The 15,946-nt window shown below is 38.5% G+C and overlaps 1 protein-coding gene and 1 long non-coding RNA gene across 2 annotated transcripts; both read left to right on the forward strand.

Moving 5' to 3' along the window:
* Positions 1-686: 686 nt before the first annotated feature.
* On the forward strand, positions 687-1,229 carry LOC109089515. The gene is made up of 2 exons (XR_006161603.1): positions 687-828; positions 911-1,229. It is a non-coding gene; the product is annotated as an uncharacterized LOC109089515 (long non-coding RNA).
* Positions 1,230-2,336: 1,107 nt separating this feature from the next.
* Positions 2,337-15,815, forward strand: LOC109083925 (histone deacetylase 3). Its single transcript, XM_042769769.1, has 15 exons — positions 2,337-2,542; positions 3,886-3,968; positions 4,035-4,177; positions 4,365-4,446; positions 5,711-5,767; positions 5,895-5,950; positions 6,109-6,242; positions 6,402-6,482; positions 6,870-6,943; positions 13,196-13,260; positions 13,349-13,438; positions 13,997-14,055; positions 14,182-14,261; positions 14,828-14,985; positions 15,387-15,815. The coding sequence occupies exons 1-15, from the start codon at positions 2,488-2,490 to the stop codon at positions 15,454-15,456; spliced, it is 1,287 nt and encodes a 428-aa protein (XP_042625703.1). The 5' UTR covers positions 2,337-2,487; the 3' UTR covers positions 15,457-15,815.
* The last annotated feature ends 131 nt before the right edge of the window (positions 15,816-15,946 follow it).

The following is a 15,946-nucleotide window of genomic DNA, read 5'->3' on the forward strand; positions in this document are numbered from 1 at the left end:
ACCCCTATCAATTGCATGCTTAAAATAACATACCGGTTAAAGCCCTGCCCGTTTTAAGTCAACCAGACCCACTTCCGGGTTAAATCCCACCCACTTTTGGGTTAGGCCCCGCCCAGTCCGAGTACAGATACAGATACAGATAATGCTGTACTCGCTCATCCCTAGTATTTTACATTCCAAGCCATGCAAATTTGGTAGCAGACATCAGTGACACAAAGGAAAGGCAATGAGGACTAAAGAATCAAAGGAATACATCTGTAAATTGGAATATCCTTGATCACTCAAGTGGCACCTCATGTGACATCATTTGTGGTCGAGGGATCTGCCTTTATGTTATTGAGGTTTGGTTAATTAAGTTATTTCTTACAAATAAAAAAAGATGAACTGTTGAAATTTATTTTCATTTTAATTTTATTTATGTGGATTTTATTGGTCATGTTAGCTGCACTGCTGACTGCCTATGCAATGCTGAAATAAATCTGAAATCTGAATCATTTGAAGCAGTGGGGGTAATATAATATTTTAAGTGATTTCATAACGTCATCTATATACACTCGCCTGCACATCAGAGATGAAGCTGTGTGCACGCAGTCTCTAGCCTCTTTAATCATGAACTATACTTCATACAGTACTACACAACATATAATCTGACTTAATATAATATGTAGTTTTTTTTTTTTAAAATGGGGTGATTTGCTTCCTCAGAATGAAGAAGTGCAGTTCCTTGAGAATGAGCTGCAGAGCCAGAAACAGAAGTTCTCGAAGCTGAAGAGCTTCACCAGAAGCCTGCTGATCGCTGTGAAAAACAAAGACAGACAGAAACAGCGGGTGAGGAAACACGAACGGATGAAACTCTTAGACAAGCAGTGGAGGAAGTCAGATGGTGATCGGTGTGTTTGTCTGTTGTCAGGAGCTGTTAGCCAGTCTACCTCAGAGAGTGAATGAGGACTGGGACCTGGGGCTGGAGAACCACAGCGAGTCTGGTGTAGAGACGCCCACCGTCCAGAGAGAGTCCTCTGCATCAGAGGAGGAGGACACGGATCAGATGAGACTGTGAACAAACGCAGGGCAGCTTCCACCTCTTCTGTTCCTCACACATGCCACATAGTGCCTGTGGAAACAAAAAACCAACTGTTGGGTCCCACGGGTCATTTTCTACAGCATATGTCATATCAGACTGCCTTGGCCCGGTCCAGTACTATCAAATAAATGCCACTAAATCAACACAAGATTGCGTCTTCTCGTTTTTATGACAACTGGAAGCATGAGACGTACTGATTAGGATTGTATGTAAGCAGGTTTATATGTCAGCACATCTAGGGTCCGGCTGCAGGAAGTGATGGGAGAAGCAAAGCTTTTCAAAACCTTGAATCAACTGAACCAGTCGCTTCACAGAAGAAAGCTACACGCTGCTGCTCAGAACGCTGTAAATGCAACCAAAACTACAAACAGGTTTCATTTAAAGTGCAATCTATTAAATGCAATTAACAAATCATCTAATACCAATAAATCCGAATATCTGCACAATTGCAAATGCGATATTGAATTTTTTTTTTTTTTTTTTTTTTTTTTTTTACAAGAGTTCAGTAAACAGTAAGTTAATGTTCTTCCATTTTAGACACAATATTGTCTGTTTTTGTGCAGCTTCGCCAGCTTAAATATTACCCATAAAGTCCTAGCAGAACTGTTGTGCGTCTCTAATCATCAAACACACGCCAGTGATTCGCTTATGAACGAATCGATTGAGCCAATGATTCAGTGTGCCATTCATAATGAGAATCGCTTGCTTCGTTTCTGAATGAATCAGCTGTTCGAACGAATCGGTTGAATGAACGAATGATTCACTCATTAAGACAACGATTCGCCGTTACCTACTGGCGCTTTTAGTTTTATATTTGGAGTATCGTATCTTTCTTTTTCAAAATATTTTCATATGTTAATATTGCCAAATTCAAATAATAATGCCATAATTTCTTTTTGTATGTTGAATCAAATATTTATTTCTAAACCTACTTGTTTTATAATATATATTCAGCGCTTTTCTAATTTAACACAACAATGACTTTAAATGATCTTTAATTAATTGGCACGATGTGATTAATTAAAATATTTATTTGCTTTGACAGCCCTATTTAAAATATAAACAATACACAAAATGAAATTTTAAAACGTTTCAAAACACTTTTAACAAAGCTTAATTTATTGAGATCACTTCGGCAGTCCTAGGTCATTCAATTAATGTGTTTTTAATACTAATAATAAATATTTATTTTTATGCTCCAAACAACCTGTAAGAGCTGCAGCAGTGGTCAGGTGGCGCTGTGAAACTCCGCAGCAGCAGCAGCAGCAGCCACGAAGAAGAGCGACTGAGTACTTCCGGTTCTGTAATGAAGATGGCAACAGTGAGGTGCAGGGAGTAAATATATATAAACCTCTTTCTCTCATTATTGTGTCAGAAACAGCCCTTTGTATCCAGACCGCGACGAAATGACGAACCGAACGGCGTATTTCTACGACCCGGATGTGGGAAACTTCCACTACGGTAGGACTGAGCCGTGTGTGTTAGCATCCGCGGCTAATCAGTGACTTCACTCCGGATCAACACTGTTTACATGTTTAGAGACATCAGGACACACAACTCGTGATTTTATTCTGCATTTCACTTGATATGACACAAAACTATCATTTCAGTTAACAGCTAACACGTGAGACACGACTGATGTAAACAAGAGAAAAAAAAATGTTATTTGGGTTAATTTAGTTGTTATTGGAGGAAAAAGTCGAATTCAGGAGGTTATTGTTACGCCGAGGAGGACTTCTGTCAATGTAAGTCTTATATTAATGTTAAGATGAGCGATATTGAGCACATTAACCCCTTCACTGTCACCGTCCCACCTGTGGGACGCTTGGCACTCTTTTTTTGTTGTTGTCCTTTTCTCTATAAAATCTTTTAGTAATCATCATAAATTATATATCATTTGAAAGCTTAGAAGCCCAAGATTCATCCTGTGAAAACCATTTTGAAATCGGACATCGCGTTACCATGGAAATGGTACTTTAAAATCTTATGGCGGTCTCCTCCCCCTTAGTGGGCGGAGTCAAGTGTCATATTACAAAATGCATTACAGTCTTGTAGAATCAAAACTTTTTATAATCTTGGCAACAAACATATCATTGGAAAGGTCTGAGTCTCAGGATTCCATATTTGGTGGTTATTTTGAGTATAGAAGTAAAATTGACAGAGAAATCTAGGGAAAAATTCATTAAACAGAATTCAAAGGAGTTTTTATGGCTCCCAGTGGCTGTTTGTGGTATGACGCCCTAAATAAAATCTCACAGGAACCTCAATTTTTTTCATATCAACTTCAAAATTTGGAACATAACTTATTTAGACACAAGGCTTTAATTCTATAACAAATTTAAAAGTAAAACCTGTTATGTAAAATATTTATAATAAATAAAATAAAATTAATAGCGCATTTTATTTACAGTACATTTAAACTTTTATAACTTTTTGATACTTAATTATTTGAAAAAATTCCAATTTTGTCAAAATCTGCTAATTTTCTTCTTTAAAAAGAGACCTTAGGTCTATATTCCAAAGTGTTCATAAAATACAACAATTTAAGTTTGGATAGTGCACTTTAATGCCTATTTTAAAAAAAAAAGGGGGTGACAGTTAAGGGGTTAAACCTTTTGTGTCTAGTAGGAGCTCTAATATTTTGTGTGTAAGGAGGCAGCCCATGTAAGATTTAATACCTGTATGATCTTTATCACAGAATTTGGCTACAGTAGAATAAACTGTAATAGACAACCACCTGTGAGTGTTAGCTGTGAGTGTGATATTTGGGGACAGAAGATGAGTTTGTGTTTTGTTGGCTGCAGGAGCTGGACACCCCATGAAGCCTCACCGGCTGTCCCTCACACACAGTCTTGTGCTGCATTATGGACTGTACAAGAAGATGATGGTATGCTCAGTCTGTTAGTGTGGCGGTGCATCACGGGCGTCAGAACCTCATGAGCTCTCTGTGCAGGTGTTCAAGCCGTACAAGGCGTCCCAGCACGACATGTGCCGCTTCCACTCGGAGGACTACATCGACTTCCTACAGAAGGTCAGTCCCAACAACATGCAGGGCTTCACCAAGAGCCTCAACGCCTTCAACGTAGGAGACGACTGGTGAGTTCCCCTTGTTTCTCAGAAGCGTTCCGGTCGTCTAGGTCTGCGTTAGAATATCAGCATGGGATTTCAAGTGAAGTTTTAATGAATGTTAATGAAAGTAAGCAGCAGATTCCATTACTATGCTTTTAAATGTGTAATTAAATCAGGGCTTTCTAATAATAATTGGTCGTATTTTTGTTCTCAGTCCTGTGTTTCCAGGTCTGTTCGAGTTCTGTTCGAGGTACACCGGTGCCTCTTTGCAAGGAGCGACTCAGTTAAATCACAAGGTCGGATGCTGGGGATGACGCCTTCTCACGTGCATTGTACAAAACCATGCAATTATGAGCTTCCTGAAAATAATGCATTTGATATCAACCCATTTTATAAAATGCAGCTGAATCAAGAATCTGATGGATGTTGTTGATAAAAGGGATCTTTTCCACGTTTAACCTGTTATCTGTCACCGCCTCGTATACGGGACGCCTACATTTACTTCACTATATTACAATTAAATCCTAATCTAATCATGACAAACTATATATCACTGGAACGGTCTAAGACTCCTAAATAGATATTTTATCAATGTTATCTGTTAAAAATTATGTAGGAAAAGTAATAGTTTAATTTATGACAGGAGTGCACCCTCAAAAATCTACATTGTAACAGGAGTTCTGACCTTGTCAAAAAAAAAAGTCTTTTTCGTTGGCTTTTTCTCTGTCACACTTTAGAAATAATCAGAAATTATATATCAACTGAAAACTTAAAATCTCAAAATTCATCCTTTGAAACCCATTTTTAAAATCAGACACTGCATTACCATGAAAATGGTACATCAATATCATGTTACAAAATGTTTTCGTTCATGAATTATAAAAATGTAAGTTTGGATCATGCACTTTACAAATCTATGTTTAAAAATGTGAGTGACAGTGAGGGGTTAATCACAGTTTTTGTCCTAACCAGCCTGGAACCACAACATACAAACTATGACCCTGACAATCTCAAGTACTGATTTTGTGTTTTATTCAATCCTAAAAGTGTCTAACCTGAGTTTAAATATTTTGCGTGACGTTTGTAGCCATTCTGAAAACAACAAAATAATCTAAGACTGTATCAGTCACTCGTTATTTACTTTAATAATGATAAACAGGTTTAATATTAGATGATTAGATGCTAAAGTCGTCCGTTTTGTTGAGAGTGCGGTGTGTTTCTGTGTAGATGTGACGCAGTGTTAAACGTGCCTCTGTGTTGCAGCAATCAAAATCAGAGTTTGTTTATATTTACAGAATGCTGTTTATTTGGTCAGTGAAAATATTGGAAATCTTTTCTTCATTTTTTCAGTTAATTAAAGGTGAAAGCTCATTCACAGATCACAGATTCAGTCACAGATCCATCTTGTTCTGATCTGGGGTTGTATCTGAAATGTGAGATGAGGACTGTTTTAAACTGTGAAAACAAGATAACTAAAAATGAAATATAAAATGTTATGCTTGGTATAGAGTTCCTGCATTGTTTGTGACGGTTTTGATAATTCAGTTGTTCACTGCGTAGATATGTGACATTGCCATAAACTGGGCCGGAGGTTTACATCATGCAAAAAAGTTTGAGGTGAGCATTTATTTTCACGGATCAATACAAAGATGAAGAAACACATCATAATCCATTACCATTACCTACTTAACAAGCAACTCATGTTCATATAAAGCCTCTACATGACCTTTTTTTCTTCTTTCAGGCGTCTGGGTTTTGCTACGTGAATGACATTGTCATCAGTATTCTTGAACTTTTGAAGTAAGTGAGAGATGGAGAGGAAGTGACATCACACCAAATATGCAGTTTTGTTCGGTGATGCAGAAATGACATTCTTTTAATATGACCCTCATCCATAGTTATATAATTATCATGACACGTTGGGTACAGCGTATATCTGTATTGTTTGTGTCTGATAGGTATCATCCGCGCGTGCTCTACATTGACATTGATATTCATCACGGTGATGGTGTTCAGGAAGCGTTTTATCTCACAGACAGAGTCATGACTGTATCCTTCCACAAATACGGGAACTACTTTTTCCCAGGAACTGGTATGTTGTTCCTACTGTCTGGAAAAACAAACAAAAAACTAGAACTAGTACATACTAATAATACATAATACATTTATAAAAGAAAGGAGCTTGATCTTCACAGACGTACAGGCTGTTGTTGAATCGTGGTAATGATAGTGGTGTTGTGTGCTGATATAGGTGATATGTATGAGGTGGGAGCTGAGAGCGGCCGCTACTACTGCCTGAACGTCCCGCTGCGAGACGGGATAGATGACCAGAGTGAGTTACTCTACTGTCTAATATTCATATATGAGGCTTTAGAATTAAACTTCCAGAGCCTAGTCATGATATTATAATAGTTATCCTTGTACTGTTGTGACAAATGGACAGAGACTTTGATGAAGTTATTATCAGGTTATGTTAGTAGCTGTTATTCTCTGAACATATTCAGGGCTTCTGCTGGTCTTAAAAAGTCTTGATTCAAGACATGATGAAAGTCTTAAATCAGAGCAGGAAGTACTCATGACATTAAACGCTGAAGAGTGTATTTATCCAGTACAAATATCTAAACATCCTTAAATCAAGATACATTTACTTGAGCTCCAAATGTAGAATGAAGCTTTGCATTTTCATCAAATTGAGGATTGTTTGTGTGCGTGTCCTTAGGCTACAGACACCTGTTTCAGCCGGTCATCAAGCAGGTGGTGGACTTCTACCAGCCCACCTGTATCGTTCTCCAGGTGAGATCTCTCTCTCTCTGTCTCTTTCTGTCTCTCTCTCTCTCTCTCTCTCTCTCTCTCTCTGTCTCTCTCTCTCTCTCTCTCTCTCTCTCTCTCTCTCTCTCACACACACACACAATTCAATTCAATTCAATTCAATTCAATTCAATTCAATTCAATATGTGCTTTATTGGCATGACAATTGTTACAATGTATTGCCAAAGCATAGTGTTTACATTGAATCTATATACATGCATGTATATACATTTAAAAAGTAGAACAAATAACATTTTAAAATTCTTCAAACAATTTATAATTCAATGTGGTGTGCGTTTGTGGTGTATGTTTGTGTGTTTGTGGTGTGTGTGTGTGTGTGTGTGTGTGTGTGTAGGCGCATCACTGATTTGTTGACTCCTCCCTCTTTTTGTGACAGGCATCAATGTATCTTGCTGCTAGTAAGATACAGTCTTGTTTTTCACCTAATAAATACTGAAGTTGTGTTTTCTTGTTCAACATTTTGAAGTCAGGGTAAAGTGTTTCAAATTTGGGATAAAATTTATTTCTAATTTCTTCATAGTTAGAGCAGCTGGTGAGGAAGTGTGTCTCTGTGATTACAGTAAGGGCAGGTACGGCTCTCTCTGGGCAACCAGTGCTGTGGATATCTGCCCGTCTCTATAGTCAGAGTATGACTGCTCAGTCTGTACCTCGTCATCTGTCTTCTTGCGCAGGTATTGGGTTCACTCACGCGGCGCCATGCGGTTAAAGTGGCGTCCGCTGCAGGTGTTGAGGAATGTTGCATGGCTGTCGGAGTGGTTGTAGGGCATGAATGTATTGTATCTGCCTCTAGAATGAATAATGCCATGGTGATTTTCCTCAACAGTACTGAAAAAGCAAACGAATTAGTTGAGCATGGAATTGTGATCAACGACGAGTTTGTTACTGTGTTTCCCCTCTTACTACCATCTAAAAGAGTTACTTTATCCAACGTTCCCCCTTTTCTTAGTGATGAAATATTAACTCAGGTAAAACTGGTATCCCCAATCAAAAAGATTGCGATCAGCAGTGAATCCCCTCTTTTGAAACACGTTGTTTCTTTTAGGCGTTTTGCATATATGGTCGTCAAAGATGATGCCGAGTTAGAATTGTCACTTAATTTTCGAGTTGAGGGATTTGACTACGTGATATTTGTTACAACCGCGAAAGCAAAGTGTTTCGGTTGCGGTAAATCAGGGCATATGTTTCGAAAGTGTCCGGATAAATTAAAGGAAACCGAAGCTAATAAAGAAAGTAATGTTAATTCCGTTCCCGTTACGAGTGAAGCAACCGAGGCTGTTTTGTTGAACTGCGAGGCGCCGGGGGTGAGCCGGGCCGAGTCGGCGGTCACGGGTAAGGATTCCCACGGTGAGAGGCTGGATGCTGCTGGCTTCGTTGAGGCTGGTTCAACCTCGACGCATCTAGAGCACTCAGGTATGACATGCGTTGAAACAACTATTTGCAATGATGGAAAAGTGAATGGGGTACAGTTTTCTGGGAACACAGAAGGCAAAAAATCATATGATGGTGCAGAAAATATGACTTTGCCGTTGTTGCAGAGTGTATGTGAGGTGGATTGTGTTGTCACAGAGATGGATAACAATATGTTCAAAGTGCCCAAAAAAAGGAAAAAAAAAACCTGGTCAATTGCAGGATGAAAAAGCTTGCAAAAAAATGGATGTACAAGTTAGTGAGGATCAGGAGACTGAAAGTGATAGTGAGTTGTCTGACTCCAGTGTAGTGCTTTCTCAAAGTGTGTTTTCTGGTCGAAGCTATGATAATGAGGATATAAAGATGTTTCTTAAGGCAACAAAAAACAAAAGAGGTGTTTGTGTTCAAGAATATTTCCCTGACATCAAGCAGTTTGTTGAAAAAACGAGAAGCCTAATGGCAGAAGGTTGTTTTACTAATAGAGAAGTGTATCGTTTGAAGAAGATTGTAAGGAATTTAGACAAGGAGTTGCATGATGATGTTTTTTAAGAGATACCACTTTTTTATGACTTCTTGTGTGCTGAAAGGCTGTTTTTTCTTTTTTTTGCTTGCTTCTGTTATGAGTGAAGTACGCCTGGCTACCTTGAATGTGAACGGTGCCAGAGACATTAGGAAAAGAGCCATGTTGAATGAAGTGATGAAACAGAAGAACCTAGATGTTATCTTACTGCAAGAAACACACAGTGATGTAAAAAATGCTGCTGATTGGGCGAGGGAGTTTGAGGGTACTTCTATACTGAGCCATCATACTTCAATAAGTGCTGGAGTTGCTGTTTTGTTTGCAAAAAGTTTTAGTCCAATTTCATATGTCGTTGAGGAGATCATGAAAGGCAGACTTTTAAAAGTAAGAGCTTGTTTTGAAAATAGTGTGTTTGTTTATATTTGTTTATGCTCCAACTGCTGCAGTTGAGAGGATGGTTTTTTTTAGACACATTATGTTCTATCTTGCAAACCTGTTCTTCTGAAGAGTATTTATTTTTGGGGGGTGATTTTAATTGTACTGAACATATGTTAGACAGAAACCACGTTGAACCTCACTTGCCTTCCCAAAAACGGCTCATCCACATAATAAAGAAGTATGAACTATGTGATATCTGGAGACAATTAAATGGAACTGAGAGACAATACACATGGGTTCATACAAGAGATAACGTAATGTCGTTTGCTAGATTGGATAGAGTTTATGGATTTAAGCATCATCTTAATATTTTTAATAAATGTTCAATTATTCCTATAGGCTTCTCAGATCATGGAATGGTGCAATGCTGTTTCATGTTAAGTTCTCTCAAGCCTAGAAGTGCTTACTGGCATTTTAATACTTCTCTGTTGAGTGACAAGTTTTTTAGGGGCTCTTTTAGTTTTTTTTGGGAGGAATACAGAAACACAAAGCACAAATTTCAGTCAGTACAACAGTGGTGGGACTTTGGCAAGGTTCAAATTAGACAGTTCTGTCAGCAGTACACTCACAATGTTACTAGAGAGATAAGAAGATCTTTGGAGAATTTAGAAACTGAAATAAATGAATGCCAACAGTTAGCGGAATCCACTGGAGACAATCAATATTTAGAAATTGGGTTAAGGAAAAAGGCTCGGTTAGATGATCTGCTGGGGTATAGAATACAAGGGGCACTGGTCCGGTCAAGATTTCAGAGTATAGCCCAAATGGATGCGCCATCCAAATTTTTTTTTAGCCTTGAGAAAAAGAATGGGCAAAGACGTTTAATTCAAGCTTTGCGCTCTGAGAAAGGTGGGTTGTTAGTAGAACCTGTTGATATTCGAAGGAGAGCAGTTGGTTTTTATCAGGATCTATACAGAAGTGAGTCTGAGTCGGAGAATAATGAAGGAAATGCCTTTTTCACTTCCTTACCCCAGATGTCTGAAGAGGGTAATGCAGCCCTTTCAGGTGCGTTGAGCTTGGGAGAGCTGCATAAGGCCCTTCAAGGCATGGAGTCTGGGAGGGCTCCAGGAGTGGATGGTCTCCCAGTTGATTTTTATAAATCATTCTGGAAGGAGCTGGGAGTGGATATACTACAGGTACTGAATGACAGCTTGTCTGAAGGTATGATGCCGCTGAGTTGTCGTAGAGCGATAATCACCCTCATACCCAAAAAAGTAGATCTCACTGAGATGGTGCCCCGTCTCACTTCTGTGCAGCGATTACAAACTGCTCTCCAAGGCCTTAGCTAACAGACTGGCTGGAGTATTGGATGAGGTCATCCATCCGGACCAGACCTATTGTGTTCGTGGTAGATCAATGTTTGATAACATTTCACTGATTCGAGATGTATTAGAAGTTTCAAAGTTGTTAAAGTTAGATGTTGGTTTGATTTCTTTGGATCAAGAAAAAGCCTTTGACCGAGTCGAACATTCCTATCTTTGGGGGACGTTGAGAGCTTTTGGTTTTAGTCAAGATTTTATAGACAAGGTCAAAGTACTCTATAGTAAAGTTGAGAGTGTACTGAAGATAAATGGTGGCTTATGTGCTCCTTTCCAGGTTCAAGGGGGTATAAGACAAGGATGCTCCTTTTCTGGGATGCTATATTCTTTGGCCATTGAACCATTGTTACAACAAATAAGACAAAAGGTGTGTGGCTTATGTTTACCCAGTTGTAAAAATAACATTGTTTTGTCAGCTTATGCTGATGATGTGATGGTTTTAATTAGTGGGCAGAATGATGTACAAACTTTACTTAAATTAATTAGAGATTTTATGTTGTTATCCTCTGCTAAAGTCAATTGGACAAAATGTGAGACACTGTTGGTTGGTCAGTGGGTTGATGGCAAACCAAATCTTCCTGATGGGTTAGTTTGGGGTAAAAGAGGGATTAAATATTTAGGTGTGTTTTTGGGTGATGATGTAACTCAACAGAAAAATTGGGAAGGGGTGTGTGAAAAAATTAAGGGGCGTCTGGAAAAATGGAAATGGTTAATTCCAAATATGTCTTATAGAGGACGTGTTCTTGTTGTAAACAATCTGGCTGCCTCCTCTCTGTGGCACAGGTTGGCTTGTGTGGATCCTCCAAAGCAACTTCTAGCAAAAATTCAAGCTGTCCTTGTGGACTTTTTCTGGGACAAATTACACTGGGTACAACAGAGTATTTTATATCTGCCCAAGGAAGGAGGAGGACAAGGACTCATGAATTTACAAAGCAGAACTGCTGCTTTTCGGTTGCAGTTTCTACAGAGATTTTTTGATGGTGCGTCTGATGTGAGTTGGAGGGCTGCTGCCTCTGCCATATTGCAAAACTTTGGGGGGTTTGGGTTGGATAAACATCTCTTTTTGATGAACCCTTTAAAAATGGACTTTTCAAAGATGCCATACTTTTATAAAAACCTGTTTAAGGTGTGGAGTTTGTTTCAGATTCAAAAGACTGAAAGCTCATACTCTCTTCATTGGCTGTTAGAGGAACCTTTGATATTTGGAGCACGTCTGGATATAACGAACAATTGTAATTTAAATGGGCTAAGTTCTGCTCTCCAAAAATCCAGGGCTGTCACTTTAGGACAGATGTTGATTTTGGCTGGCCCAAATTTGGAGAACGCAGAGATGGCATCTCGACATTTGGGTATTAGATCTGTTCGTCTTGTTTCCTTGTTTTTGTTTAAACTGAGATCAGCTCTCACAGATGAAGAGAACCAAATGTTAAAAGATTACAACTCTGGGACATACACTCCCAATGCTCAGGACCTTTTTCCCTGTCTAGAGATTTTACCTAATCTTGATGGATGTACAGGTTTGGTTTTAAAGAATTGGCAATCTTTGTGGTTGGATTTATTGTCGACTAAAGGTAATTTGTTGTACAGAGCTTGTGTTATGGCTTTTAATAAGACATATTTTGAAAGAAAAGTTGATACACCATGGCGCTCTTTTTTTTGGGCTAGATGAAAATGTAAAACCTGAGTGGAGATCTCTGTATAAGCCGCCATTATCAAAGAGGGCAGGGGATTTACAGTGGAGAATCCTTCATGGTATCATTGCTGTAAACTCTTTTATTTCTGTTTTAAATCCAGAAGTTAGTTCGGAATGTCCCTTTTGTTTTCAAAGGGAAACAGTTTTTCATGCTTTTATGCAATGTTCTAGATTACAACTGTTATTTACGTTATTAAAAGAAATGTTTAACTGTTGTAAAGAGATTTTTTCTGAAAAAACTTTTATTCTGGGTTTTAAATATAGTCGGAACAAGAGGTATACCTGTCAATTTTTGAATTTTGTTTTGGGGCAAGCAAAATTGGCAATATATACCAGTAGGAAAAGGAAAATAGAGCAAAAGCCTTGCCAAAGCATCACCGAGGTTTTTTTAATGTTGGTGAAATCAAGAGTGGTGATTGATTTTAAATTTTATAAAACTATGGATGACTTGTCTACTTTTGAGATGATTTGGTGTTGTAATGGAGCATTGTGTGTTGTTTCTGAAGATGAGTTAGTTTTTTCTTTGTAATGCCCCCCCCCCCCTCTTTTGGGAGGCTTGATTGTATTTGTTATGGTGTGTAGCTTTAAAGTGTGTTGTTTAGTTTTTTCCTTTCTGTTGTAATAGTTGTGTGAATTATTGTGAATAAAGGTTTTTTTCAAAATTCAATTCAATTCTCTCTCTCTCTCTCTTTGTGTGTAGCTTTAAAGTGTGTTGTTTAGTTTTCTTCTCTCTCTCTCTCTCTCTCTCTCTCTCTCTCTCTCTCTCTCTCTCTCTCTCTCTCTCTCTCTCTCTCTCTCTCTCTCTCTCTCTGGTGCTCATCTCTGTGCTCTGTCTGCAGTGTGGAGCTGATTCTCTGGGCTGTGATCGATTAGGATGCTTCAATCTCAGCATACGCGGACACGGGTAAAAAAAAGACTCCTTAATCTAACACACGTCATCTTTTCGTTTTGTGAAATGTTTGATAATCTTGTTTAAACACTTGTACTTGTAGAGATTGTGTGGAGTTTGTGAAGAGCTTCAAAATCCCGCTGCTTGTTCTGGGTGGAGGAGGATACACTGTGAGAAACGTTGCTCGATGTTGGTATGTTTATCATTCCACTGCTCTGTTCACTACAGAAGAGGAAGAGGAAGGAGTTGTTGAGGTCTACAGTGTTTGTTTTCACCAAAGTCTTGATGTGAAATGAGTAGCAGTTCAGTTCTGTCACTGACACACAGGCTTTGTTCTGGTTTGTTGTCAAGTACACTTACATTTTTAATAATAATAACCTCGTTTCAAAGTCATCACTTACCACTTTCTAGCAGCTTCCTGTTTAAACGGTGATATGACAAAAATCTTCAACCACAATAAGGAACGATATTGTCATTAATACATTAAGAGAATCACTGAAAACTTAAAAAAATGTCTGTAATGTTGGTGCATCACTAATAATAATCAGTAAATCAGTTTGCACTGCAGTGTACCGTTCCATCTGTTCTGTTCAAACGATGGGATCTACATATTCTCCTGTGATTTCTCTTACTTCCTCCTCATTATCTCTCCTCTGTCGTGTTCATTTAGGAGGTCATATATGTTAAGACGTCTAAGCTGTAAGTGCTGCTAATGTTTGAGGATTCTGACTCTTTCTGGTGTGATTTTTAGGACATATGAAACATCTTTGCTGGTTGAGGAGTCCATTAGTGATGAGCTGCCCTATAGTGGTAAGACCGCATCTGTGTCACATGAGAAGACACTCTGTGTTTTGCTGTTACGTGTTATCTAGTGCTAGTGTGAATTGTTGTCCTCTAATGCACTGCTCCTCATCACTGTATTTGTCCTCTGCACAGAATACTTTGAATATTTTGCTCCAGACTTCACACTTCACCCAGATGTCAGCACAAGGATAGAAAACCAAAATTCTAGACAAGTATGCATTATTTCACTCACATTTGTTTTTTTTTGTTTTTTTTGTGTGTGTGTACAACTCTCTTTACATTGACAGTTCATTTGTGTCAGCTTGTACACAATCACACACCTCTTTAAAACCTGGAAATAACAAGTTGAGGATCTTGAAAAGTGTAAAACCAAGAAGTGCTGCATAATGAAAAATCAATTAGAAATGCTTGAGATTCAGATACAGCAACTCCTCAAATCACATGATCATCAGGTGTTCTTCATGTCAGCAAAGACACAAATCAAATACTAAGACATTCTCAAAAAATTTTTTTTATATGAAATATGACAAGTGCAAAATTTAAGCATTTCTATGTTGTTGTTTTTTTTCTGATCTGAGGTGTTTTACATCAATGGGGCATATGAATATTTTAGGACAGGGTTCATAAATCAAATTATAGTTTTAAAAAGTGTCAAATTTAAACATCATCAAAATATAACACTTCTTATTATATATGTGGAAAAGTGAAAGTAAGTGTAGTGTGTTATATTTCTTAAGGTGTGATCAGCAGTAACCAGCACATGACCTGTGTTTTCTAGTATTTGGAGCAGATTCGTCAGACAGTGTTTGAGAACCTGAAGATGTTAAATCACGCACCAAGCGTTCAGATCCACGACGTTCCCTCAGACTTGCTGAGCTATGAGCGACCAGACGAGGCCGATCCTGATGAGCGAGGGTCAGAAGACAACTTCTCCAGGTGACTAGGAGCTGTGACTGTGCCTCGTTGACCCCTCTCTTAATATAGCACTTAATGCTGACCAGAAAGCTCTGTTTCGGTCTCGTCACTTTTCTGTGGCAGCTCACTTTTGTTCCAGTATTGTCATTTTGTGCTCCCTGAAACCACCACACCGCTGAGAGCTGACAAACTCATCGACTGTTTAAACAGACACTGATTGCTATTTAAAAAGCCATAGGTGTGCAAATGAAACTTTAATCGTCATTTAAACCTGTGCGTGTCACCTTGTGTGACTGTAACGAATCCAAACATTCAAGGATGTGTCAACTTTTGACATTTGGGTGATTTCTGTTATCATTAAGATTTAAAAAGTCTTCACTGATAGAGAAGAGATGGTAACTGCTGCTTCTGTTTCATCACAGGCCTGAAGCTGCCAATGAGTTTTACGATGGTGACCATGATAATGATAAAGAGAGTGATGTGGAGATCTGAAGGTCATCTCTTGTGATGGATCTCTGACTTCGGTCTTCAGCCATTCCTTGCCATATCTATAGTACTTCTAACTGTGTTGTGACGAGTGGGTGGATCTTCTTTCTTTACATGCACTGTATCTGTGTAGTTTGCCATGTGTACAATGTTTTATTGTCATGACTGTATTTTCTGTAGCTGTCACACCGAGTCCTGTGTACTGATACAGCGTTTGTACTGAAAAGGTTCAGAAATCATGTGATGAAGGATGGCGTTGTATTATATGCCTAATATCCACATGGTTATGATCAACAAAATATTTCTGTCTTGGCTTTTCATAAGTTGTTTATAGAATGTTTCTGTAATAAACCTTTTGCAAAAGAGTCTTTCTAACTGCTTAAACTTCCATCTACACAGTCAAAGCTGAGGAAAGTGTGGTGGATTCGATTTAGTTTTTTGGCAGGTGTCTCATTTTTGATATAGTTAGTGTTTTGTCCAGTATGTCATGATGGGG

The sequence above is a fragment of the Cyprinus carpio genome, chromosome A14, assembly GCF_018340385.1.
Source record: "Cyprinus carpio isolate SPL01 chromosome A14, ASM1834038v1, whole genome shotgun sequence".
Lineage (NCBI taxonomy): Eukaryota > Metazoa > Chordata > Actinopteri > Cypriniformes > Cyprinidae > Cyprinus > Cyprinus carpio.

Coding starts and splice junctions, on each gene's coding strand:
- LOC109083925 (XM_042769769.1), top strand. CDS start 2,488: ATGACGAACCGAACGGCGTATTTCTACGACCCGGATGTGGGAAACTTC. Junction 4,178..4,364: donor TTCAACGTAGGAGACGACTG/GTGAGTTCCCCT, acceptor TTTTGTTCTCAG/TCCTGTGTTTCCAGGTCTGT. Junction 13,439..13,996: donor AGAAACGTTGCTCGATGTTG/GTATGTTTATCA, acceptor TGTGATTTTTAG/GACATATGAAACATCTTTGC.